The 27,679-nt window shown below is 35.1% G+C and overlaps 3 protein-coding genes across 5 annotated transcripts; 2 read left to right on the top strand and 1 right to left on the bottom strand.

Annotated features, from left to right (window-relative positions):
• Nucleotides 1-14,744: 14,744 nt before the first annotated feature.
• On the bottom strand, nucleotides 14,745-19,380 carry LOC141692795 (uncharacterized). Of its 3 annotated transcripts, XM_074497735.1 has the most exons (5): nucleotides 16,898-19,380; nucleotides 16,639-16,793; nucleotides 15,871-15,995; nucleotides 15,708-15,787; nucleotides 14,745-15,167 (listed from the first exon to the last, which is right to left on the bottom strand). In XM_074497735.1, the coding sequence occupies exons 1-2, from the start codon at nucleotides 19,079-19,081 to the stop codon at nucleotides 16,767-16,769; spliced, it is 2,211 nt and encodes a 736-aa protein (XP_074353836.1). In that variant the 5' UTR covers nucleotides 19,082-19,380; the 3' UTR covers nucleotides 14,745-15,167; nucleotides 15,708-15,787; nucleotides 15,871-15,995; nucleotides 16,639-16,766. The 3 variants fall into 3 exon arrangements, with proteins under 3 accessions (XP_074353836.1, XP_074353835.1, XP_074353834.1); XM_074497734.1 differs by having other exon boundaries at nucleotides 15,871-15,966; nucleotides 16,639-19,378; XM_074497733.1 differs by having other exon boundaries at nucleotides 16,639-19,377.
• Nucleotides 19,381-19,786: 406 nt separating this feature from the next.
• On the top strand, nucleotides 19,787-23,579 carry LOC141691522 (endo-1,3;1,4-beta-D-glucanase-like). Its single transcript, XM_074496255.1, has 7 exons — nucleotides 19,787-20,063; nucleotides 20,275-20,296; nucleotides 22,201-22,327; nucleotides 22,509-22,599; nucleotides 22,744-22,833; nucleotides 22,901-23,001; nucleotides 23,200-23,579. The coding sequence occupies exons 1-7, from the start codon at nucleotides 19,910-19,912 to the stop codon at nucleotides 23,338-23,340; spliced, it is 726 nt and encodes a 241-aa protein (XP_074352356.1). The 5' UTR covers nucleotides 19,787-19,909; the 3' UTR covers nucleotides 23,341-23,579.
• A 2,126-nt stretch (nucleotides 23,580-25,705) lies between these two features.
• Nucleotides 25,706-26,379, top strand: LOC141692306 (stress-response A/B barrel domain-containing protein At5g22580). The gene is made up of 2 exons (XM_074497080.1): nucleotides 25,706-25,887; nucleotides 25,991-26,379. Exons 1-2 carry the CDS (start codon nucleotides 25,769-25,771, stop codon nucleotides 26,187-26,189), a joined length of 318 nt encoding a protein of 105 aa, XP_074353181.1. The 5' UTR covers nucleotides 25,706-25,768; the 3' UTR covers nucleotides 26,190-26,379.
• The last annotated feature ends 1,300 nt before the right edge of the window (nucleotides 26,380-27,679 follow it).

Genomic DNA, 27,679 nt, shown 5'->3' with positions numbered 1-27,679 from the left:
TCATGAACTTGAGATGGAACAAAGAAGCAAGAGGAAAGGAGGAAAGTCAAGGACAGTTGCTCTCAAGGTTGAAGAGGAATCCCCCAAACCACCTTCCTCAAAGAAAGATAAGGGTAAAGCTCTTATCATAAAATCTGATACTGAGTCATCAAGTTCTGAGAGTGATGATGACTCAGATTCTGAAAGCTTGCCTGAAACTGATGCTGATGAGGAGATGATGAAGCTGTGTGCTCTTATGGTGAAAGGAATCACAAAGATTGCATACAGGAAGTTCAGGAAGGGAAAGAAGTTTTCCAGGAAAGGCATAAGTTCTGATAAGAAGAATTTCAGAAGATCTGAAGGAAGAGGAGGAAAGTCTGACAGAGGAGATTACGCTAATGTTAAATGTTATAATTGTGGTGAGAAAGGCCACATATCTCCTGATTGCAAGAAGACCAAGAATGACAAAGGCAAAGCTCTTGTCACAAAGCAGAAAAGCTGGACAGACACCTCAGACTCTGAAAGTGAGGAGAACTATGCATTGATGGCAAATGCTGATAAATCAAGTTCTGAGAGCAGTTCTGAAGCTGCTGAAACAAAGGTACCTCAGACTACTTATGCTTTTCATACTGATGATATTAATGAGTTGAGAAGATATCTTAAAACCATGTTTGTTAGTTATAGAGATCAAACTTTAACATGTGAAAGATTAACTTCTGAAAATCTTGCTTTTAGGAAAAGAAATGATTTCTTAGAAAAAGAGTTAGTCATGTTTCATCAAACTCAGCAGGATAGAGATGATGCTTTTTATGTTAGGGATGAAGTGCTAAAAATGAATGAATCTCTAAAAACTGAGTTAGAAAAGGAGAGAGAGATTATCAGAACTTGGACTAACTCTGGCAAAACAACTCAAAATTTGCTAAGCAGTGGAAACTGGAAAGAGGGCTTAGGCTATGGAGAAAATAAAAAAGGAACTGTAGAAATTAAGCCTGTTGATAAGCAAAAGCCGAAGTTAAAACCTGTTAAGTTTGTAACTGAAAAATCCGAAAATGAGAAATCAGAAGTTAAAAAGGAATTAGCTTCTGACAAACTAAAACAGGAAAAGACAGCTGAAGTTAACATAGGCTTAATGACAAAGAAGCAGCTTAAGCATAAGCTGAAAGATGTTAAGAATGCAAACAAGGTAAAATCACCTAGGAAAAACAGGAATGGAAAGGAAGGTGTGAATAAAAGCAATAACTATAAATCTGTTCCTGATGCTCCTAGGAAAGCATGTCATAACTGTGGGAGTTCTAACCATCTGGCTTCTTTTTGCAGGAAGAATAAGAATATTAACTCCTTATCTACAAAGTCAGGAGTTAAGAGTCAGTCTGTTAGATACAAACCACAAAATCCTTGTTTTCATTGTGGTAGTTTATGGCATTCCATTTATACTTGTAAGGAATATCATAGTTTGTACTATGATTATTATCAAATAAAACCTTCTTTAAAGAAAGTTTCTGTTGTTCCTTCTAGTATAAGTTCTGATAAGAAAACTGTTAACATAAAATCTGATGTTAAATCCGCTGCAAATGTTAACAAACCTAAAAAGGCCAAAGGATCCAAGCAAGTCTGGGTCCTTAAAACTAATAATTAGTGGTCTTTTTGATTGCAGGGCAACAGGAAAAATATTTTAGTTCTGGACAGTGGATGTTCAGGACATATGACTGGAAATAAGGCCCTGCTATCAGACTTTGTGGAGAAAGCTGGCCCAAGTGTTTCTTATGGAGATGGCAACATTGGAAAAACTTTGGGATATGGCAATATCAATCTTGGGAATGTCATTATTAAAGATGTAGCTCTGGTCTCAGGACTTAAACACAACTTACTGAGTATAAGTCAAATCTGTGACAGAGGTTATCATGTTGATTTCTTTGCAGAACATTGTGAAATAGTTAGTAAATCTAAAGGAAAAATTGTTCTGAAGGGATTCAGGCGTGGTAACATTTATGAAGCTAAGCTTTCAACAAGTTCTGATGGTTCTGCAATCTGTTTAGTGAGTAGAGCCTCAACTGAAGAAAGCTGGAATTGGCACAAGAAACTCTCTCATTTAAACTTCAACAAGATAAATGAACTGATCAAGAAAGATCTTGTGAGAGGACTGCCAAAATCAGTGTTTGTTCCTGATGGTCTTTGTGACTCATGTCAGAAGGCTAAACAAAGAAAATCTTCGTTCAAGAGCAAGACTGAATCATCAATTCTTGAGCCTTATTATCTACTTCATGTTGATCTATTTGGTCCAGTGAATGTCATGTCTATTGCAAAGAAGAAATATGCGTTGGTCATAGTAGATGAGTTCACCAGATACACATGGGTGTATTTCTTGCACACAAAAAGTGAAACTGCATCTATCCTGATTGATCATGTCAAACATCTGGATAAATTGATCAAAGATTCTGTGAAAATTTTGAGGAGTGATAATGGCACTGAATTCAAGAATTTGATAATGGAAGAGTTCTGCAAAAATCATGGAATAAAGCAGGAATTTTCTGCTCCTGGAACTCCACAGCAAAATGGAGTTGTTGAAAGGAAGAATAGAACTCTAATTGAAGCTGCACGAACAATGCTTGAAGAAGCAAAGCTTCCAACCTATTTCTGGGTTGAAGCTGTGCAGACTGCTTGTTTTACTCAAAATGCAACACTCATTAACAAGCATGGAAAAACACCATATGAGATGGTGAAGAACAAGAAGCCAAATCTCAAATACTTTCATGTATTTGGATGTAAGTGTTTTGTTCTCAAGACTCATCCTGAACAGCTATCCAAGTTTGATCTAAAAGCTGATGAGGGAATCTTTGTAGGATATCCACTTTCTACAAAAGCCTTCAGAGTCTATAATTTGAGAACAAAAATGGTCATGGAATCTATCAATGTCTCTTTTGATGACAAGAAGATCACTGGACTTGAAGATTGCATTGATCATGATAAGCTGAGATTTGAAAATGAAGATTCATATTCTGATACCTCAAGTCCTGACAGTCTAAGTCCTGATACTGTAAATTCTGATGGATTAAACTCTGATGTTATTGAAACTGTGGTGACTACGTCAAAGGAAGATGCACCAATGCAGGGGGAGCATACTCAAGATATTATCACATCTCAAGAAGCATCAGAACATACATCTGGCTCTTCAAATTCTGATTCGTCAAGTTCTGATAAGCCAAGTACTGACAGTACTGAAAATCTAAATACTGAAGGATCCAACTCAGAGAACATAGTTTCAGGGGGAGCATCAGAAAATGAAACCGAAGACAGCATGAATCATGGGGGAGCATCCAGTTCTAGAGAAAATCTTCCATCTGCAAGGAAGTGGACAAAATCACATACACCTGACTTAATAATTGGAAATCCTGAGGCAGGTGTCAGAACTAGAACAGGTACTTTGAATGAATGTCTTTACAATTCTTTTCTCTCTCAGTCTGAGCCAAAGAAAGTGGAAGAAGCTCTTCAAGATGCTGATTAGGTGCAAGCAATGCAGGAAGAGTTGAATGAATTTGAAAGAAACAAAGTCTGGACCTTAGTGCCAAGACCCAAGAATAGATCGGTTGTTGGTACAAAGTGGGTATTCAGAAACAAAACTGACAGTGATGGCATAATTGTAAGGAACAAGGCAAGGCTGGTTGCAAAAGGATATTCTCAACAGGAGGGAATTGACTATGATGAAACATTTGCTCCAGTTGCTATGTTAGAAGCCATAAGGATATTCATGGCTTATGCTGCTCACAAAAAGTTTACTGTCTTTCAAATGGATGTGAAAAGTGCTTTTCTCAATGGAGAATTGGAAGAGGAAGTATATGTTGAACAACCTCCAGGCTTTGTAGATTCCAAACATCCAGATTATGTCTACAGGCTTGATAAAGCACTTTATGGACTTAAGCAAGCTCCTAGAGCATGGTATGAGACTTTAGCTCAGTTTCTTCTGGAAAGTGGATTCAACAGAGGAACTATTGACAAAACATTGTTCTATCTCAACCATGGCAAGGACTTACTTTTGATCCAGATTTATGTTGATGATATTATTTTCGGGTCTCCAAATGACAAACTTTGCAAAAAGTTTGCCAACCTAATGCAGTCAAGATATCAGATGAGTATGATGGGAGAACTTAGTTATTTTCTGGGCCTTCAAGTCAAGCAGAGTGAAGAAGGAACTTTTATTTGTCAATCTAAGTACAGCAGAAACTTGCTGAAAAAATTTGGAATGCAAGACTGTTCAAGTGCATCCACTCCCATGGCCACTGCAACAAAACTGGATAAGGATACTGGTAATTCAGTAGATATTACTGATTACAGAGGTATGATTGGCTCACTTCTCTATCTAACTGCTAGTAGACCAGATATCATGTTTGCTACCTGTCTTTGTGCAAGATTTCAAGCAGATCCAAGAGAACCTCACTTAACAGCTGTAAAAAGAATCTTTAAGTATCTTAAAGGAACAGCTGATCTAGGATTATGGTATCCTAGAGAATCAGATTTTAAATTAATAGGTTACTCAGATGCAGATTTTGCAGGTTGCAAAATTAACAGGAAAAGCACAAGTGGTAGCTGCCAATTTCTTGGAGGCAGGTTGGTTTCTTGGTATAGCAAGAAACAAAAGTCAATTTCCACATCAACTGCAGAAGCAGAGTATATTGCTGCAGGAAGCTGCTGTGCACAGATTCTCTGGATGAAGAATCAGTTACTAGATTATGGGTTAACGTATTTCAAAATCCCTATTTACTGTGATAATCAAAGTGCTATTGCTATGACAGGTAATCCAGTTCAACACTCTATGACAAAGCACATCAGCATCAGGTACCATTTCATCAGGGAACATGTGGATGAAGGTACAGTGGAATTGCATTTTGTTCCCACAGATCAACAAGTAGCAGATATCTTCATAAAACCACTGTGTGAAGCTACCTTTTCAAAATTGGTAAATGAACTTGGAATGATTTCAGGTTCTTTCTCTAAATCTGCTTAAACTTGTTCTATGTTATCAGACTTTATGATCAGTATTTACAGAATTAATCTCTTTGTATATTCTGTGCATTAATTGATAAATGTCTTTAAGTACTGACTGTTGTCTGATATATGTTTCTAAACTCTGATAAGTGATATGTCTGTTTCAGTAACTATTCAATCCTATGAGGATAACTGTGCTAGATACTGACCTACTAGTCTTCAATAAACAAATGATCCCATGAAAGAAGTAATTATTTCTGTGGAAATCTTATGACACAAGCAAATTCTGATAACTGAGCTTAGTTAAGTTTACTTTGTATATCTTATTACTAAGTCACAAATTAGAATAATGCTACTCATCTGTTTAAGTTCTGATTCTAGTAAAACTGCTGAATGTACTAAGTGCTGATAAACCTCACTTATCAAAAGAAGAAGAACAATAATCAAAGAATAATATCAGGTACTCCTTTGAGATCTAGAGTAAAAATGTGAAAGGGACGACCCAAGTGCATTGCTGGTATTAAGTAAATATGCATTAGAAAAGCAAAATATTTTCTTGGTGACTTTTCACACTCTATGATTACTGGAGAAATACTCTGATAATAGCATAAATTCTGATAAACAGTCGTGACTCACTTACACTGAGAAGCCTCTGTAAAATAGAATTTCAAAAGATGCATAAAATTAGCACAAAAACAGTAGAGGTGAACTCATGCATGAACTCATTTATCAGTAGGTTTCAGGATAATGGCAGCTCTTTAGCAAAATTTTAATTATGACTTATTTCTAAGATGTACTGAAGTAGATCAGACTTTACTCTTTGTCTGTTATTTAGCTTAATGCACACACACATCACTCTATATGAATGATGAAATTTCTGTGGTGGTCTATGTTATTTTAGATCAACAGTCATTGTGTCACTTTTGCACAAATTCTGAGGACAAGTTCTAGTTACACGTTCTGATGATTAAGTTCTGACGTTCATAACTAAGAACTTGTATGAGTATTTACTAAGATAGATATTCCTTGTTCGAGTTAAGACATTATGTTTTGATGACTGTTAAGTTCTGGTATAGGTCTAAGTTCTGATTTTTCAGTCTAACCCTTTACTTGACTTATCTGTGAGTAAAATTTGGTAACAGTCTCAGATTAATTTCGAAATGTTATTCTTTTTCAAGGTCTAGGGAGACGAGGTAGAATTAATTCTACCTGTCTACATTCAATATCTTTGTGTCTCTTGGCATTCTCATGCCTATATATGCAACCACTTCACATTAGTCTTCTCATCACACTTGTATCACAAATTCAGTCTTGTTTTTCATTTACTATCACAAATGGCTGAATTTGGCTGGTTCTACAATTACGGTGATGAGACTGTGCATGTCTTTTTGAATGGAATTTCAACTCCCTACCCTATCACCAACATCCCTCACAATCTCTGGATTCAATTTCCAGAGGTTATCAAACGTGATCTGGTGGCCGTTCGAAGAGACCTTCACCTTTGTCGTATCCGTCAGCAAGAGCGAATCATTCGACTCGCTATCTTGTTTGTCGAAGATAGGAAGAGGAGGATGACTTAATCTCATCTTCTTCCTGTTCTTCCTCATCCTCAGCTTTGTCAGGCTTCTTAGCTAAGACTAAAGCTGTTGACGTTAGGATTAGAAGCTTAGGGAAAATCTTGTATTGATGTAATTTCTATTTCATATATGTATTGACTTGATATATTAATGAAAACTGTTTTTACTTCAAGATTTTGTCTCTGAGTTATTTTATCTGTGTTGTTAAATCCTGCTTGATATTCTGATGACCATTTAAATTTTGTCTTTATTTAAGTTCTGATTCTTTGTCAGCACTTATTCATCGAAATTATCTCGGTCATTTTTAACATGATTCATTTTCAGAATATTAATGTTGCAGTGAAAAACAATTCAATCAGTGCTAACGATTTCAATTTTGAATTAAACCTGTGTCTCTTGATAACTGAAATGGTTTTTCCTTGAATCAAGGCAACTGGATAAGTAATCATTCCTGTTTTCTCGAGCCCAGTAACTATCCGTTATTACTGCATGTCTGACAGGTGTCCAACGGTAACATTTTTCTTCGAGTATAAGAACAACAGAGAGAAGATTTCTTTAATCTTTTACTTTCTTTATACTTTATCTCTCTTCTTACTTTTACTCTCTTTCTCATTCTACTCAACCTACCCTCAGAACTTATCTCAAATCCTATCTCTCCACTTCACAGACTGCTCAACCTTCTTCTTCAGCACCTACTGTGAAGCCTACATCCTCTAAGCCAAAGAGAACAAAGACTGTTCCTCAAACATCTCAGAAGAAGAGGAGGATTACTTTGAGAGATGAATCAGATTCTGAGGATCAGATTCCCTCTTCAGAACCTATGATAGATGAAGCTGAGAAGGCAACTTCTCAGAAGGATTCTGCAATTGGGGGTTCTAGGCTTCTCAAGAGGCTTAGACGTATGACGGTTCCTGCAACTCCCAAGGAATCCAAATCAACAAGGAAGTACAAGAAACAGAGGGCACAGAGGCCAGTTTCAGATGATGAGGAGGAAGCAGCTAAGGAAGGGGATCAGGAATCTCTGATCTCACAAGACAAGGAATTTGCTCCAGTCACTTCTTCTCCATCAACTCCATCTCAGGAACCTGTATCTGACAAGGCTAATTCACCTTCTATATCTCTTGTTGATCCAGGCACAAGTGCTGAAATTGATATTCAGAACTTGGTTGTGCCTGAAATACTTTTCTTAGAAGCTCCAACAGCAAATAATCCTTCCACAACACCTGTTACTGATGCTGTTCAAACTCCTGAGTTATCACTAACACCTTCTCTGCATCAAGATGATGATCAGATTTTAGGTGAGCATCAGGATATGGCTGTTGATCAGAACTTAGTATCAGATCAGCAATTAGAGGATGTTGAAGCCTCCATTGCTACTCATACAGTTGTCTTATCAGACGATACTGATTCTTTAAGTTCTGATGCTGCAAATGTTGGAGATACTGGTGAAGCTGCTACAACTGTAGATGCTGATGAAGCAGGTCCTTCAGGACATACTCCTCCACTGACTCTTCCTAAGTCTGAACTGCTAAAGGAGTTTGTTATCAGGGATGCACCAGTACCTTGGAGTGAAACTCCTGCAGGTCAGGAGTGGACTAAGGAATGGAACTCAGTTTCATGTGTTCCAAATGCTTTACATCTTGCTGAGCACTTGACTAAAGCTGATGAAATGTTACATTCTGATGATTATAAAATCCAGCTTAGAGTCACTGCATTGAGTACTAAACATCTACAAGGTCTTCATTCCAACACTCATGCAGAGCTACACAAGATTCAGGAGAACTTTATTAAACAGGAACAAGTTTGGAAACTTGATAAGAAAAAGTTCTTCCAACCTACCATTGACAGGGTTGCTTATATTGAGAAAACTCAAGAGAAGCAACAAGCTCAGATTGATCAAATTCTGACAAATCAAGCTTCTCAGCAATCGCAACTTACTGAAATCCAGACCTCAGTGGAACTACTTATCTCTCTTTTATTACCTGCTGATGCCAAAAAGGGGGAGAAGGTAATTAAGTCCAAATGCAAAACCAACAAGTCACTGCAAGGAAAGGATGATAGAAAAGATGACCAAGGAAACTCTGGAATGGGTGGTGGTCATAGTCAAGGTAGAAGGTTTACATCAAGACAAGCTAGTCACAGAACAAGTTCTGATACTGGGAAAAGAATAAGTTCTGCTGCTGGTAAAAGGATAAGTTCTGATGAACTTCTAGATCTTGATGAGGAAATGTCAAGACAGTTATTTCTTCAAGAAAATCCAGGGATGGACTTGGAAAGTTTAAAGGAAGAAGAAGCCAGACTTAAATCAGAGAAAGTCACATCTAAATTTGAAGCTTCTGGTAAAAAGTTACTTCCAAAACCTAAAGGCATTGTGATCAAAGAAAGGATACATACTGAAGAAACTTTGGCTAGATCACAACCACAGATAGATCCAAGATCCAAGGGTAAAGAAAAGGTTGGTGAACCTATCAAGCCTTATGTACCTCCTGAGGAAGAAGAAATTACTGATGGAAAAGATAATCTTGCTCTGACTTCAAGAAAAGTTCTTAAAACAACCTCTGACATGGCTCAAGTTGTTCAGAGTCAAGAAATTGTAAGTTCTGATATTCAGAAGAAGCAAGTAACCTCTGACAGTGCTCAAGTTAACTTGATATCAGAAAATAAATCTAAAACACTCCTACCAGGATTCACTAAAGCAAAACAGTCTCAATCTTTGAAGACTACTTCAAGTGGTTTTGAAGCAAGAGTAGTTACTGGAAAGGAAGCTAGAGATAAAACTGGATTGGGAAGTGCTGATGAAAGAAGAGTACACAACACTACCGATGATCCAACTTCCTTGAGTGAACCAGGTATTGGAGCAACTCCTGAGAGATTGAATCAACTAGAATCTGTACAGATGGTTTACCATACCTACTTGAAAGAATACATCATGTTGTATTTCATGACAGATGGTAGGGTTTATCATATAAGACAAAATGCCATTCCATTGAAGTATTTTGAAGAATTGGAGCATGTATTATTCTTACTTCAAGTGGATGACAGAATAACAGAGACTGCTGCAAACTACTTAAAGGAACAGATTCAGAGACAGAAAAGACTTTATTCTGTTAAGTCTGACAGCAGATATGTTCCAAAGTACAGAAATCACAATGGTGATATTGTTGATATGAAGCCTAATACTGCACAGATCAGAACATATCTTGGTATTAAGGGGCTTGAATTCAATCTAGAGTCTAACAAAGCTTATGTCATAAGACTAGATCGGGAGTTGAGAAAAGCAAAGATTAATGATCTCAGAGCTGTAATATTTCAAACTGGTGAAGATACTGCAGAGCTTAAAGATGTCAAACGGAGAATGATTGATGAACTCAGATATGCTGAGAAATGTTTGTTGAAGAATTATCTCAGAACAACTCCTGACATCAGAGAGATCAGAAAATGATGAAGCCAAGTCGAAGATCTACAACTGCTTAAATTCTGATATTTATACAGATTGAAGTTGTTATCAGAAGTTGAATTGGTAAAAACTTTAAGGACTGTAAGTTGTAGTTATCTTGTCTATTTCTCATGCATTTGTACTTAATGTTTTTGACATCATCAAATATCTGTTAAACTTGTATATTTTGTTAATTTACAAGTTGGGGGAGATTGTTAGATATATTTGATAATGTCATGGCTAATATGTTTTATGTTTAGATTTCAGATCTTATTTGAACAGAACAAATCAGTACTTAACTGATCAGTACTTATACTGGAAGTCAGAACTTAAGGGATATCAGTACTTATGTTATCAGGAGATAGATATCAGAACTTAAGTGCTGAAGGACGATCAGATAAGGACAGTAGCTGATTAAAGTTAAGAAGATCAAGATAAACATAAGAAGAGATATGCATGAAGAAGGAATTCCGTGAAGAATGGAATACTTGGAATAGAAGATATCTGATTGATATATTTTAGGAAGCAGAATTATATTCCATATCAATTAGCGATTATCTTGTAACTGTGTAGTATATAAACACAGACATAGGGTTTACACTATAAGTGTTATCATTATCGAGAATATTATTTATTATAACCCTAGCAGCTCTCGTGATATTTTGTTCATCACTGAGAGATAACAGTTCCAGATTGTAACAGAGTTTATTGTTTAAATAAAGTTTGTTTTCTGTTACATAAGTTCTTGAAGTTTGATTTGATTGTAATAAACACTGTATTCACCCCCTCTACAGTGAAAGTGTGACCTAACAAGTTAAGCTTGAAAGTCCAAGTTTTCTAGAAAGGATACAGGGCGACATATGTGGACCGATCCACCCATCATCTGGTCCATTTAGGTACTTCATGGTACTAATAGATGCCTCAACTAGATGGTCTCATGTTTGTCTTCTCTCAACTCGTAATGATGCTTTTGCAAAATTACTTGCCCAGATAATCAAGTTGCGAGCTCAATTCCCAGACCATTGTATTAAGTCAATTCGTTTAGATAATGCCGGTGAGTTCACATCTGCAACCTTTGTTGACTATTGCATGTCTGTAGGAATTTCAGTTGAGCACCCAGTTCCTCATGTACATACACAAAATGGGTTAGCCGAGTCCTTTATCAAAAGACTTCAACTTATTGCAAGACCGTTGTTATTGAAAGCCAAATTACCTACATCTATTTGGGGTCATGCAATACTTCATGCTGCTAATCTTATAAGGATTAGACCAACTGCCTATAATCAACATTCTCCACTACAGATGGTACTTGGTCAAATCCCTAATATTTCTCATTTCAAAATCTTCGGAAGTGCTGTATATGTACCGATTGCTCCACCACAGAGATCGAAGATGGGAGCTCAAAGAAGAATAGGTATCTATGTTGGTTTTGATTCAACATCTATAATTAGATATCTTGAACCACTAACTGGAGACTTATTTACTGCACGATACGCAGATTGTCATTTTGACGAATCTTTGTTTCCTCCCTTAGGGGGAGATAAACATGTGAATAAGGTTAATCCTGACATAACATGGAATGCATCGGGGTTACATTTTCTAGATCCACGTACCGGTAAATGCGAACTTGAAGTTAAAAGAATCATACATATGCAAAATATCGCAAACCAAATGCCTGACGCATTTAATGATTCTAGAAATGTAATTAAATCTCATATACCTGCAGTAAATACTCCAGCTAGAGTAGATATACCAATTCAAAAATCAAGTACAAATGAATTGGTTACAGATTCAAAGCCACGCCTGAAGCGTGGTAGACCGGTCGGTGCGAAAGATGTTGCACCAAGAAAAAGAAAGACAAAGAAAATTGCCCCTGAAGTGGCACATGCTCCAGAAGAAGCAAATACCCCCGAAATGGTATTATCTCCTGAAGAGATTCCCGTCCCTGAAGATTCGGGATTAAACAATCATGAAATTTCAATAAATTATGTGCATGATATGAAATTATGGGATCGAAGTAAAGCCATAATCGATGATGTATTTGTGTATTCAGCGGCATTGGATGTCGACATAAATTCTGATCCTGAACCACAAAGTGTGGATGAATGCCGTCAAAGAAAAGACTGGCTAAAATGGAAAGACGCAATTCAAACAGAATTAAATTCATTGCGCAAAAGAGAAGTATTTGGACCTGTTGTCCAAACACCAATCGGTGTGAACCCTGTTGGGAATAAATGGGTATTCATAAGAAAAAGAAATGAAAAGAATGAAATTGTGAGATATAAAGCCCGACTTGTAGCACAAGGGTTTTCTCAAAGGCCTGGCATTGATTATCATGAGACATACTCGCCAGTAATGGATGGAATTACTTTTCGTTTTATATTAGGTATGGCATCTAAAGAAAAATTAGAAACACGTCTTATGGACGTTGTTACTGCATACCTATATGGATCACTTGATAGTGATATTTTTATGAAAATCCCAGAAGGATTAAAAATGGATGAGTTCAAGAAACCTCGTCATATATACTCCATTAAACTTCAACGATCATTGTATGGATTGAAACAATCTGGTCGTATGTGGTATAACAGATTTAGTCGTTATTTACAAAAGAATGGGTATATTAGTAATCAAATTTGTCCATGTGTTTTTATCAAAAAATCACAATTTGGTTTTGTGATTATTGCTGTATATGTGGATGATTTAAACCTTGTAGGAACAGCTACAGAGGTTGATGAAGCTGTCATATATCTAAAGACAGAGTTTGAAATGAAAGATCTTGGGAAGACAAAATATTGTCTTGGTATACAAGTCGAGCACTTGTCATCAGGAATTTTCCTCCACCAATCTACATATACAGAAAAGGTTTTGAGCAGATTTTACATGGATAAATCTCATCCGTTGACTACTCCAATGGTGGTTAGATCTTTAGAACCAGATAAAGATCCATTTCGACCACGAGAAGATGATGAAAAAGTTCTTGGTCCTGAAATCCCATATCTTGGAGCAATTGGTGCACTTATGTATCTTGCGAATAATACAAGGCCAGATATTGCCTTTGCTGTCAATTTATTGGCTAGATTTAGCTCTGCTCCGATGGCCAGACATTGGAATGAGATCAAGCATATATTTCGTTATCTTCGTGGAACCGTTGATTTTGGGTTATTCTTTCCAGAGAACTCGACATCTCAGTTGATTGGATATGCAGACGCTGGATATCTGTCAGATCCTCATTTTGGAAAATCACAAACTGGATATGTATTCACATATTGCGGTACAGCCATTTCATGGAAATCCACGAAGCAAACTACAGTGGCAACCTCAACAAATCACTCAGAGCTAATTGCAATTCACGAAGCCAGTAGAGAATGTGTTTGGTTGCGATCTATTATCAAGAACATTCAAGAATCATGTGGATTGCCGGACATCACAAGAAGTCCTACTGTTATGTTTGAGGATAACACTGCATGCATTGATCAACTCAAAGAGGGATACATCAAAGGAGACAGGACGAAGCACATTTCACCAAAATTCTTCTATACTCATGAGCTTCAAAAGAATGGAGAAATTGATGTACAACAAATTCAATCATGTGACAACCTTGCAGATTTATTCACAAAATCATTACCAAATTCAACCTTTGCAAAGCTGCGACATAACATTGGAATGCGTCGACTCAAGAATATGCTGCAACAAAACTCCAGTGATTGATGTTTTTCTTCCAAGGGGAGATTGTACTCTTTTTCCTTCGTTAAAGTTTTTATCCCACTGGGTTTTTCTTTGACAAGGTTTTAACGAGGCAATTGATGATCCACACTATCATGACAATCAAAGGGGAGTGTTATAGTATAGTGATTGTCATGCATGTGGTCAATGAATCAAATAGTAGGGCTATGATTTATAGGAGTAGAATTTGTGTATGCATTTAATGTTCTTGGCTTCTTGCAAATTCACATTGGCTATAAATAGCCACACTCGGTAATGAAGAAAGATGCACCCGAGCTTTCTTTCTATGCTCAGCTTCTTACCTCCTTCTGTTAAATTTAGTAGCTCTCCGGTTGTTCTTTTATAACTAGGATATTACAACAATATGACTTTTGATATAGATTATTATATGAATTATGTTGTTACTGTACAGCTATTACGTGTATTAAATTTATGATGATTAAATATAATTAAATAAGGATAATTAAGTAATTTCAGCATATACCGACCGACTACTAAATTTTTAATGTTTCAACTATTATAATATATATAATATAGATTTGAAATTTTGACTCTTAAAAAATATTTAAATAATTTTATTCGAGTTTTAACCCTATCCAACTCGACCCGAAGGATTGGGTTGAAAATAAATTTTTGATTAACTGATTCATCTTTTTTTAAAACCGAACTATTTGGATTAATTCGATTTATTACCCCTAGACCGGCCATCCGACCGGCGTTCACCGCTGTTAACATATCCTGCTCTGCTCTGACATTTGATGTGGCACTTATCAGCCTTTTACTACTGTTTTCTCCTTCTCAGTTGCAAGAGAGTATATGCATTCGCTGAAGAGGATACACGTATTCGCTGAAGGGGTTTGAAACGGCTACAATTGACCAATTTTCCTAAAATTGTAATTTTTGTTAAAAAAATCTGAAAAGAGTTTATATTCGTCATTTTTTCGAATAGAAATCAAACTAAAATCAGAAGCTCAAACTTATCTAAATTACGGCATCGGTTATCCAAATGGTCAATTGTAGCCGTTTCAAACTCAATGGATATCTAATTATCATAAATAGACATCATAACTATATTAGTAACTCTAGCCTCTAAATATGTAATTATGCTAGTATATGTCTAGAGCACGCAAAGAGACCACCTGTTCAAATAGGAATCGGATGAACTAACATGAAACTGTAGGCCTTGCAACAACGAATGCTTATACCGATAATAAAAAAGTATAATATATGTTTAATGTCGAGACAGTCGTAACAGCAAACACGTCATTCCTTGTACCAAATCTGATCGTCGATACACAGGGTCTCCAAAGCATGACCACTTGCATGATGATTCATCTTTAAAAGTTGTGAGGTCTCTTTGGTTTCATAACGAGTCATGTGCATTTCCAAGCAAAATGTTAACACACCCTCACAATAGACAAGGGAGTAAATTTTTTGCTGCACACCTATGAGCAGTAATATGGTGAAATCTGCATTAATTGTCCATTAAGTACATGTTAGCTTAAAGCATGTCATCTCAATAGTTCGCTTAATTTAGAAGAATAATACTACAGATATAGATATGGTATCAAGTCAGATCTAAAAATGTATTCCTCAATACCATGGGTACATGATATGATATCCATTTTGATTGCCCGAGTTTCCAAAAAAAAAAAGTAGTCGATTACAAAATGTGAAAAAAATAACTTACTGCCATTACTTGAAATAAATAATTACGATAAGTTGTAAAATTATTTTGTGAGAATTTTTCATATGTGCTTGCATTCATTAAAACAATACAATTTTTTTAAGGTAACAATTCTTAAAAAAATTGGATAGCATGTAACAGGAGTCAAGTCTGGTCAAGTCAGGTAAAGTAAAAACATCTTAAATTTTTCTCTAATGATTACAATTGTAATTCTGGACTTGTGTAGAAAAAAATGTAAGATACATGTTGTACTTTGCATGGGCTAACAGATACTAGCAGTTGAATCCGAAAATTAGAGATTAAAAAGAGGAACAAACCTTACCTTATTATGTGTTCTTATGGACCAGAGCTTCACCGTCACTAAAACAAACATAATGCTGAAAGCTTAAAGTGCTGCAGCCGCTAGAATCCAATAAGCAACAAGGAACAAGGAGGTTAAGAATTGTTTGAAAAAAATTAACAGCAAACATGTGTAAACAAAATACCTCATAGACTTCTAGGCTATGGCCTACAATTTGAAATCACACGGATCCGTAACCTGTGTTCCAGTTTTACCATGCAAACTTCACAATCTAAGCAGTCTGCAGTTACCAATAACTCCCTGAGATCTCTGTCAGGGGGGGGGGGTTAAACATTCCGTAAAAGTAGCATAAGGCTGTTTTTTTTTAAAATAGAATGAAACAAACATCAACTCTGAACTCGGTAGCTATAGGCCTTCATTTACAAGACCACAATATTGTAGTGCATTGACATATCCTACTTATTTAAAAATTATTTTCCGCAGATAAATGCATGATAGCCTTTTGGGAACAACTACATCCTCAAATTGTTTTAACTTCTATTCAATCAAAAATTTGTCAAACCAAACAAATTGCAAGTTAATTGTTAGCAAGAAAGTAAAATGGGTGAACCTTTTCTTGCCATTTTTCTAAATAAAATTAAATTATTTGGATCCTAAATATGTACACACCTTTCCTCTATATCCTAGTAATAAGAATGAACATGTTCTGAAATGAAAAAATTATGGAGCTAGTAAATTGTATATAGAAACTAACATATGTTGAAGCAGAACTTTTGAGGGAAGAAAAGAAACTTCAGAATCCAAGCACATCTAAATGTGATCAGGGTAGTAGGAAAGTATTAAGCATAAACATTACACAAAAAGAAAATTTATACATATCACTAGGAAAGTATTTAGCATATACACTACATATAACGAAAAAAACACAAGGGAAAATGGTTCACTTGTGTACCTGGGCATTGTCAAGGAATTTCCTTCCCTTTCTAACATTAGCTGACCACATTATGTGTATCCAAGTCGAGCAGTTTATAGATACTACTGTCTGGGAGGACACCCTCCTTTTCCATTTCATTGAACAATTCATAAGCTATATCCAGATGTCCCAACCTTCGGTGAGCAGCAATTAGAATACTATAAGTAATTTTATCAAGAGAGATATTCTTACTTCTCATCTCATCTATTAATAGGCCGACAATATCCATACGATTTACCTTGCAATACCCATGAATTAGACATGTATAGGTAACAACAGATGGCACAATATCTCTTTGTAACATTTCATTATACACTTCCCATGCCTTCTTCATGTTCCCAAGTTTGCAAAACCCAGATATAACTGCTGTGTAACATTTCGTATCTGGAATGAAACCCTTTCTCATCATTTCATTCATCAAAATACCGGCTTGGCGCATTTTACGCTTACTACACAAAGTGTTGATGAGAATTGTATATGTAATTCTGTCAGGAGTAATGCCAGCTGTCAACATTTTTGCATAGAGCACATGAGCTTTTTTGAATTTTTTCTGTTTAGCAAAACCATCCAAAAGGGTACTATAGCATACAACATCAGGTAAAACATTCCTCTTTAGCATCACAGGAAAGAGCTCAAGTGCTCTTTTCGATTTTCCTTCTTTGCAGAAACTGCTTATGACTGCATTGTAGGTATAACAATTCGGAGCAATGCCTTCGTCACACATCTCCCCTATAAAGTGCAAAGCTTCCCCCACACGTCCTGCAGCACAGTATCCGTGAACTATAGAATTGCATGTAAGCACATCTGGTAAAATGTCGGATTCTAAAAGAATACTGTAAAATTCCCTGGCTTTATCCACGAAACCCATTTTACAAAAACTCGGAATGAGATTTTGACAGTTAAAAGCATCAGGAGTCGTATTATTGCTGATCATCTCCTCTAAAATTTTACTAGCCGAATCAAGATCAGCTCGCAAACAACACCCACGAATCAGGATATTATAAACATGCTGGTCGCATTCATAACCACATTCTTTAAGGTTGTTGTACACATCTAGTGAAAGGTCAGTCTGTCCACTATCACAAATACCTTTTAACAGAGGACTGTAGCAAGCAAGTGGAGGCTTTATGTTATAAGATTCCATTTCCGCAATCAAATCAAATCCCTTTTCAAGATTTCCGTTTCTGCTGAACCCATTAATTAATATGCCATAACTATAAATATCCGGTGTAACTCCACAGCTCTTCATGTCTTCCAAAACACTCAAAGCTTCATCAAGTTCACCTTTCAGGCAAAACACATGTATAACATGATTATAGCAGTAACTATTGAGAGGCTGATTTTCACGTCTCATATTGTTAATTAATTCTATTGCATCTTCAATATGTCCAGCTTTACATAGTCCTGATATTAATGTGCTGTACGTCACAACAGTCGGCTTGTTTCCCCTCTTCTCCATTTCTTCGAAAATAGAAATGGCTTTTCCAACATCTAATTCTTGTCCTTTACAGTAAAAATTAAGTATAATAGTATACGTATAGACATTAGGTGCGGGTCCAAACTTCTCTATTTCATCAAACACATTGAGCAGATATTCTTCTTTGTTTGCCTCCGCCAAACACTTCAAAAGGAAATTGCAAGAGTAAATGCCTGGTGAAAGACCAAGTAACTTACTCTGCACAAAGACATCAATCGCATTTTCAAGCAACGCATTTGATGCGAAAAGCTTAACAAGTATATCAACCAAATCATTTGAGCTTGAAGTAGTAGTACATGAATCAACTAAATCAGTAAACAAACTGAACATATCAAGATTAGAATCCCGATAGTACTCAACAATATATCTAAGTAATATCCACACCTCCCATTTCATACGTGCCATAGCATAAACATGTAAAATTATCCTAAAACTATCAATTGATTTCGCAAAACCATACTTCTCAACAGCATCTCTGAAACTAACATGCTGTGCTGCTCTCCAACTCAAAGTTTTAACTACTCTACTAACCATACCAAATAGCTTTCTATCTACAGGCCTAATCACCCCTTTACTCGAAACAACTCTATCTCTTAGCGCAAAATCCCCGCCAACAAGCCTAGAAACAACCACATTATCATCAACTAATTCTTTCCCTACAAACCCTTTTTCCCTAACAGGCAAATAATCAAACATATGATCATCAACCAACAATGCTGAATTAACAGCAGCAAAACCAACTCTATCACAACAATTCTCATTGAAAAACCCTGAAAATCGAAGTACCCAATTCATATAAATGCTTGGAACTTGCTCTAAACTAACAATTCCTGGGAAACAATCACATACCCTAAAACCAAATTTATGATTTTTCAACTGAATACTAAAAAACTGAAAAAACCCAATTCTTGAAAATCGAGAAAACAGCATATTTTCTTGAACCATTGATGGGTTATTGATAAAAAGCTATAAAAACAAGTTAAAATAAATAAGCACATACCCATGAAGCAAAAGTTGCAATCTTTTCAAGATTTGCACAAAGAAACTATATATATGTACATGTACATGTATGTACTCAACCTCAAGTGTGTGCGTATATGACACTAGTGTAAGTAATTGTTTGGTGCTTATTTGCAGTGTCCAGTTTGTGTGTGTGAAGGGGGCTGAAGCTGTGTGTAAATTGTAAAATGCTGAATGGGTTTTTCTTTGCAAGTTACAGGTTTAGCCAGATTACTAATCTGCCCCTTTAGTAATTACCCTATATATTTTGACAGCAAAATTCAATATAAAGCTAGAATCGAACCCATATATGACAATAAAATATTATCACTTAAACTATTTTATCGCACTCGGGCCGGCACACATCTAAATTTAACATTTTTACAAAATTTAGTCATATTCGTGATCAAATTTTTAAGTAATATTTGAAAAGAAAAGTATATATTTTTAAAAAAATATATAGAATTTAATTGAACAAATCATTTGGAACATAAATTAATTAATTGAAAATAATAGAATAGCCTCATATATTTTGGAAACATCTGCTTGAGATTTGGGTAGTATCAAGACTGTCTGATAATGTAGTTAAATATTTGTGTGATAATGTAGTTAAATATTTGTTTTACATGTAGTTGTTAATTGTTATCATCATTCTGCAGAATTGGTCTAGGGAGTTTCTAGCTGCAAAAGTTACAATATACTCGCTCAATATTTGCATTGACTAATCTTCACTCGATATTCATCTTCTTCTGTCTCATTTTTTTCACAAGTAACATGGCTGGTTCACAGTGTTGTAGTAACCCTCCAGTTTTGATGTCCAACAGTGGCAAAGGCAGTGTTGAAGAAATTGTTGGCCTTAAAGTCTATGTTGCTGCTGCTGCCTCTTCTTCCTCTAAACATGGGATTCTTCTGGTTTCTGATGTTTTTGGTAATTACTAATTCTCGATTTTCTTGAATACTTGCTTCATTTTCTGTTTAAGTACTAGTCTCTGTTTTGTTGTTTTACGGATGGATTCAAATAAAAATATTGGTACAACTTATGATTTAGTGTTTTGAGGTTAAATTTCTTATATACGTCAGTTGATCATTGTTTAGATTTGAAAACTTGTTTATCGGAGTACATTTTCATATATTTGTAGGATATGAAGCTCCAAAGTTGAGGTATGTAAAACATGTAAATTTAAATCTTTTTCGCAATGTACTATAATACAACCTGATGATTCACTCAAAATTCTTATGATTAATTTTAAGCATATTTGAAAACTCATATAAAATTTGTGTGATGACAAAGGGATCAGGGTCTTTTTAACAAAATTTGAAAAAGTAACGATATAAAATTTAAATGGAGGAAGTCGGCGGAAGAATACAGTAGTTTCTCTCTGAGCACGGCAAGGGTTATTCCAGAATTAAACTGGCGTCAGTAACTATACAGTAAAAGCATGAAACAGGATACTTGAGCATAAGCTGAGCTAATTGGTGCAGATACTTGGGGATTAATTTGATTTTATGTTAAGGGAGGTTAAAGAACGAGGCTTTTAACCCTACGACGCCAAGTTATAACTTAGAGAATGTTAGAGAGGGAAAAAATGTTCCGCATATCTAGAGCAAACCTAAATTTTGAGGTGGATCCTGGGTGAATAATGTATTTTCATGTGATGTATTATGATTACTGAAGAAATGTATGATGGAGTGTCACCAAGTGTAACAATTCTCTGTGGTGGAGGGTGACAATGAGTTCTTGATTACTGTTGGTACCGAGGAAATTCCTTGTTCCTTGAGCTCTTTCTTGTCTGCAATAATGAATTAATGATGAATGAGCTTCTAAAACCATAAACACATCAATAATAAAATATTTTGGACGATGTTATCTGCAGATGATTTGAGTCAATGCCAAACTGGAATTGTTTACATGCAATGAATCTAATGAACAACCAAATTAGATACTTATGAGTTACATGTTAGATTGCTAACATTATCCTGTAAAAGGATGGAGTCAGAGAGATTGGATAACCATTAATCTTATAGTCCAGCTAGATTTGTTGATCGCATAGTTCATGTTACCCGATTTTTCATGATGCGTTGAAAATTATACCGAAAACTTAGCCTTCTTCGATTGTGCATAAAGATGATTCTTCTTAAGTAAGGAGAACCAAGTTTATTTGCGATATGAATTTAAATAGATTATATTTTTTTAGCTTGTTTACTATTTTTAAGCAGTATTTCTACTGTGTAAATTCTGTTAGAACTTACCAAGAAAGAGATGTGAATGAAGTGTATAAAAAAATGCACTATCAGGCTACAGTGGGTTATGTTTAATATGAAATTATCGCGGGTTCTGAGTTAGGAAACGTTGCTCCTATGGACCCATCATACAGGGTGAACCTTCATCAACCTTCTGACTAGAAAGAGAAGGGGAAATTATTTCTAGGATACAGCATTTTAAGGTTCAAACAAACTTTAAACAATTGCTGATCCCCTGATTACGGCACTATCAGTTTAAATTTTGAGCTTTGAAATAGTAATAAGGCCCCCATAATCATTCTAATTTCATACAATAGTGAGTTTTCTCAGTCACATTTAGTTGCCTCTAGGCATTTCTCAGTTTTATACAAAGCAACAGTGATATACTTCAGAGGAAAATATGTTCTTTTGTGGTTTTAAATCTTTATATAGATTAAATCTAGTAGGATTTTCATCTGATTAGAGATTTTTAGCCAAAATGGCATAACTTAAATTCCCAATTTGATATCAAGAAAAATCAAACTTAATAAGATTATATCTGAAGTACTTTACAGGCAGCGGGACATGCTGTCTAAGAAAAAACAGCATCATCTTCTCTGTCATGTGACAACCCACTTGTAATGCAACACTTCTCTATAATTATTTGCTTAGATTTTTCTGCATGCTTGTTCTCTTTTGGAGGGGAGGGGGAGGGGGAGGGGGGGGGGAATAAAGGGGATCAATGTCACGCTACAAGACCCTCGTTTACATTATCTGATTAATTTTGTATTCTTGATTCTCAACATTTTCAAAAGATTTTTTTTAAAATTCTTTTTTTCTTGAAGGAAACTTGCAGACAAGATTGCAGACGCTGGATTCCATGTAGCGGTTCCAGACTTCTTCTGCGGTGATCCTTTTTCATATGATAACCCTGAGAAGCCACTGCCAGTCTGGAGAAGTTTCCATAGAGGGGTTGATCTTTCTTATTATTAACTGGAACAAATCCCTGGACAATTATGCTTTCTTTCTGCAAAATACATTATAGTGCCAATTGAAATGAAACATAACAATATGAAAATATATAAATGTGGTTCTTCTCTAATTATGTAAACAATGTAAAATTAATTTATGTACTTAATAAATATTTATATAGGACAAAGAATTTGAAGATGCAAAAACTGTAATTAATGCTCTGAAGAGTGATGGCATATCTAATATTGGAGCTGCAGGCTTCTGCTGGGGCGGTGAGACTATGGTCTATATATATCTTAAAACTATTATTGTTTAATCTAACACTATCACTAGTTTAATCTAATTTATGGCAAGCTTATGTTAAACATCGTCGTCGTCTTCCTATTGGCCTCTTATCTCAATATTTCTACTCTCAGCAAAGGTGGTAGTTCAACTTGCAAGTTCCGACTGCATTGAAGCTGCAGTTATGTTTCACCCTTCATTTGTTACTCAAGATGAAATGAAAGGTAACTAAATTAAAAGAAGTTGTTCTAATTTTGTTGGATTTGTGGCATTTATAAATGTTTGTCGCAGAGGTCCAAGTCCCTATCGCTATTCTGGGAGCTGAAATTGATAAGTACTGTTCACCAGAAGTCTTAAAGCAGTTTGATGAAACTTTATCAGCTAACTCTGAGGTAGAGATCATAGAAGTTCATTGTTATTACTTCTTACAACATCATAGCTAAAATATTGCCATCTCTATTTTCCAAACGATTAAAAGACCTTTAAGACCAAGTATTCATTCTCTGCACGTTGCAGTAATTAGGGATTATGTTTTCCATGATGAAGAAGTTAATTGCTCAGATTTCCTGATATCATTGGTAACTTTTCAGGTCACTAGTTTTGTGAAGATGTTTCCTGGAACTGTGCATGGATGGACAGTGAGATACGACGATAACGATGAAAATGCTGTCAAAAGTGCAGAAGAGGCTCATGAAGACATGTTAACATGGTTCAACAAATATGTCAAGTGAAAACAGCATGTGCAACAATCGGAGCCTTGAGCCTTCAACCATTAAATTGAATCCTGTAGTTACAACTTGAAAATACTCTGGAAATTTTTATATTTACAGTTGAACTCCATGAATGTATATGTTGTTTGCTCATATGTATAAATATTTGTACTATTATGTTTTAATAATCATAGTTGATTTAGTGGCAGTTGCTTTCTTCTGCGCAAATAAAATTACCATAGAGAAACATTTTGTGTGAATATATTTCCAACTGACATTACATATTAGTGGATGGTCCGGGGCAAGCCTATGTTATAGCAATACCATATTCTGCTGTACGTGAAAATGTCCCTCCATGCATTCACACCAAACACCCTAATACCATATTCGTGGTATGATATGCAATAACATACGCTTGTTGCAGACCAACCCCTTTACATATTAACTTATACTTCATACATATTTTTCAAGTTCATTTCTTCTTCAAACTTTCAAGTTTTGTAGGTCATAGATAAGACTAAAAGGTGACACCTTGCACAACCTTTCGAAAAGAATCACTTATAGGGGTACATAACATGTTATATTTGATACAGGGCCTGCATATTTTCTGGGTTGAAATCAAACAAAAAGTAGTATAATTATGAGGCTACCATGTAATGACCCCCACAGTGGAGGTGTCACACTTGAATAAAGATGGACCAGATTTGAGAATCAGAGTCAGATTTGCAAGATTGCACGTGAAGTGCAAGGAGAGCTGTCGGCAACTACTTGGAGTGGACGATCTGGATGGATATTCTTCATCCAAAGTCGAATTTTTTCACGATAATTGTCACATTTTTATCATTTTGTTGTTTGATCATCTGAGGTATGAGGTACTGCATGGCCTAATAGTTTAGTGGAATGAAATGTTGCCGGTGGATGCTGAATATACTGAATGTAGGAGAGATTTTGGTCCTGTGAGCCAGTTTCACATTGTTTTTACACCTAACAGCATCATTAGGCAAAACAAGGTGTTTCCAGAAAGCTACGAGAAATTTAATTTTTGCAGAAAAACAACTTTGTCGAAATTTGTGAAAGAAGTTGACTTGCGGAATTAAAAATATCCTAACCTGCAATCTAAGGGTGTGTTTGGTATTCAACAGCAGCTTTTCGCTGAAAAACAGTTAAAAAACTGTTTGGTAAAATTTAAAAGCTGCTTTTCTGAAAAGTGTTTTTGGCTTAAAAGCTGCTGTTAGAGAAAGCAAGTCTCCATGCTTTTAGAAAAAGCTGATTTTCAGCTGTTGCGGGAAGCAGATGCTGATTTCACCATCAAACCTTACCAAAATCATTATTATTTTTAATTTTTTACATCAAAACATATACGAATCAAAAAAATTACCAAACAGTTATCTGATTTTTACAACAGCACCTTTTCCAGCAGCACTTTTTCTAACAGCACAGCAATTTTTAACAGCAATCCCAAACAGAGCCTAAGCTTAAATAAACTTTGAATCCATATTTTCTTTTAAGTAGACGGCGAGCAAGCAGCAAGCACCTACTCCGATCAAAATTAAAAGAATCCAAAAGGCCTATCGAATATATATCAACTTTAAAACCAGTTATAGACATTTTTTTAATTTTTTTTCCTGCAACTCATTATACAATGCTTTCTTCCACAGCACAATGTTCCGTTAGAACACAATGCCAGAATGACTTTCAATCTGTTTTTTTTAGAAAAAATAAGTATCAGGGCTCGATAACTTGAAGCAGAGTCTTAGAAAACATTCAGGAAGAACAAGACCTAGCATGAAACTATATATTTATGTTTTTTTCGTTTTCGTTTTTAAGTTGCGTGGGTAAACCATTGTAATAATTTACAGAAAATCTGTATGTTAGATTCTTCAAGCAATTTTTTTTACAATACTCTAGTAACCAGATATTGTGAACCATATATATATATATATGAACCCTTCAGCTCAAAACGTAATTTAATTTGGGAAAAATGCTTTTAAGTACGTACTTAGAGGAGTAACATATGCACTTAGAAGTTAGAACACAGGTAGTACCTCTGTTTTAGAAAAATAACTTAAATTCAAATGTAACAGAAAGCTAATCAGACCAAGCACATGGTAAGGACATATCGAAAAGTCCAGCAACAAATGTGAAGTCAGTGTTCTGATGATAGTGTTGTTGTAAATTATTTATCAATCCTAATACTCCCGATTCCCAATAAGCTAATGGCAGGCACCACTGACCCTCCATTATATTCTTTGTCAAAATATTTAGAGCAAGCCCACATTAGGACAACTGCAGTGGGGGCATTTTTTACTTTAGGGTTTTGACTATCTATAATACAATACAAGTGTTCACTTAACATGGAGTAATGTTTATGTGTATATATAGCCCCTACATTTTGATGCAATAGGTGATCATCTCCATTCTTGCCTCATTTTTTGCTAGGGTTTAAGCAATGGCAGCATTTAAGCACTTGGTAGTTGCTAAGTTTAAGGATGATGTCGTGGTGGAAGATATACTCAAAGGCCTGGAGAAACTTGCTTCGGAAATTGATGCTGTCAAGTCTTTCGAATGGTAAATTTTAATATATTGTTTAATTTGCGAGAACCAAATGTTCTGTACTATTTTGCAAAATTTGTTGTGGAAGATATATTGTTTAAATTGTGATTTGAAACAGGGGTGAGGACATTGAAAGCATGGAGATGCTTAGACAAGGATTCACACATGCATTCTTGATGACATTCAGCAGCAAAGAAGACTTCACTGCTTTCATGAGCCATCCCAACCATCTCCAGTTTTCTGCTACATTTTCTGCAGCAATTGAGAAGATCGTGCTTCTTGATTTCCCGGCTGTTCTTGCCAAACCGCATCCATGATATGTCATATCTGTAGACATATATAGATTTTATATATGTACCATTGGACTCTATTATTACAAAAATAATGCCTGAGATCTGCTATATGTAAGTTTCCGGTGGGTAATTTGTTACTCATCTTGTTTTTGTTCCTGCATTAACTATGTTTTTAAGTTACCAAATTTGAATACCAACTGAGTATTTGAATGTCCATGAATTTTCTTGTTCACCGGATAAAATTTAAACTAACATTTGAAATGTATTTAAACCGGGCCCTTATATTCAAGGCTGTTAAATTCAAATGAGAACCCCCAGTCTTGTAAATTTGACCAACTCCATCTTTATACTTCCTATGATCCATTTAAAAATATATATATAGAATTATAAAATTTGTTTGTATCAATATTTTTCCAAAAATTAATAGAACTAGTGTTCAGTTTTAAATTATGGATCATTTTTCATGAGCTATTTAAATTGTATACCTATTATGTTAGTAGAATCTAACTCGAACATTTACAAATCTAAATCTAACTCAAGACATTTTTAAGTTAAAAAAATATAAGATTAATGATTATGATTGTTTTCAAAATGTTTCTTGATAAATGTGCAATGGTCCATGCAAAGACAGCGAGATTAAAGGAATTCATGTTTGACAAATATTGGTTTCGTACACAATTTAGACTCAAAAATTTCAATCCTGTTCAAATAGTATTTTTTTATTTGTTTTTGTTAAAAAGTTAAAAATAATATAAAATAAAATGGTATCAATGACTTGAACTCTCTGACATCTAATATTAATGCGCAACAATTATAGAATTGTGAGGTCTTTGTGCGATGGTGCATTCTTGTTATTTAAAAAACAAATACTTGTATGTTTTTGAAAATATTTTTGAAGCTTATTTGGGCTAACGGGTTCTTTCATGACTACTTAAATTGTAAGTTGCCTTTTTTAATTGGGCAATTGAACTAGTCTAAGATTCGGCCTACTGGGCTTTAATTTATGGCCCAAAATAAAATGGACTACACAAGAATATTGCCCGCCTTGCAGAAACTTGAACCTTCGTTCACAATAATTTGGGATATCAAATCATTTATATTTTTACGAAATCAAATATTTATACCATTACAATAAATATAAGTGGAAACTTAATCATAAAAATAATTTATATTATTATTATTATATTAAAGACGAAAATAATAATTTTTTTGTTGATAATCGATATGATCAAATGTAATTATAGTAATTATTATTAAATTATAAATAAATTTTATATCTTAAAAATTTCACTTCAAATTAAATTTAAAATTTATATAATGCTAAAAATATTCGTACACCATACAAGTTTTAAACTAGTATTTTAATTAAACACACAAGAAAAACTAATTTTGGGATATGGATGAGTGTTTTTTTTTGAGAAAGTGGATTCGGATGAGTTGTTAAAATTTTGGAAGTGTGTACAGGTCCGTCTCCTGTGGTAAATTGTAACGTGAGATCTCCATTTTTTTTAAAA

This window comes from Apium graveolens, chromosome 10, assembly GCF_009905375.1.
Source record: "Apium graveolens cultivar Ventura chromosome 10, ASM990537v1, whole genome shotgun sequence".
Taxonomy (NCBI): Eukaryota; Viridiplantae; Streptophyta; class Magnoliopsida; order Apiales; family Apiaceae; genus Apium; species Apium graveolens.
This window is presented reverse-complemented; position numbering and strand designations above follow the sequence as displayed.

Bases quoted from the DNA above. Each gene is read 5' to 3' on its own strand.
- LOC141692795 (XM_074497734.1), bottom strand. From the start codon at position 19,081: ATGGTTCAAGAAAATATGCTGTTTTCTCGATTTTCAAGAATTGGGTTT.
- LOC141691522 (XM_074496255.1), top strand. From the start codon at position 19,910: ATGGCTGGTTCACAGTGTTGTAGTAACCCTCCAGTTTTGATGTCCAAC. The intron at 22,600-22,743 runs GTGAGACTATGG...TTCTACTCTCAG, and splicing joins TGCAGGCTTCTGCTGGGGCG to CAAAGGTGGTAGTTCAACTT. The intron at 22,834-22,900 runs GTAACTAAATTA...TGTTTGTCGCAG, and splicing joins TACTCAAGATGAAATGAAAG to AGGTCCAAGTCCCTATCGCT.
- LOC141692306 (XM_074497080.1), top strand. From the start codon at position 25,769: ATGGCAGCATTTAAGCACTTGGTAGTTGCTAAGTTTAAGGATGATGTC. The intron at 25,888-25,990 runs GTAAATTTTAAT...GATTTGAAACAG, and splicing joins GCTGTCAAGTCTTTCGAATG to GGGTGAGGACATTGAAAGCA.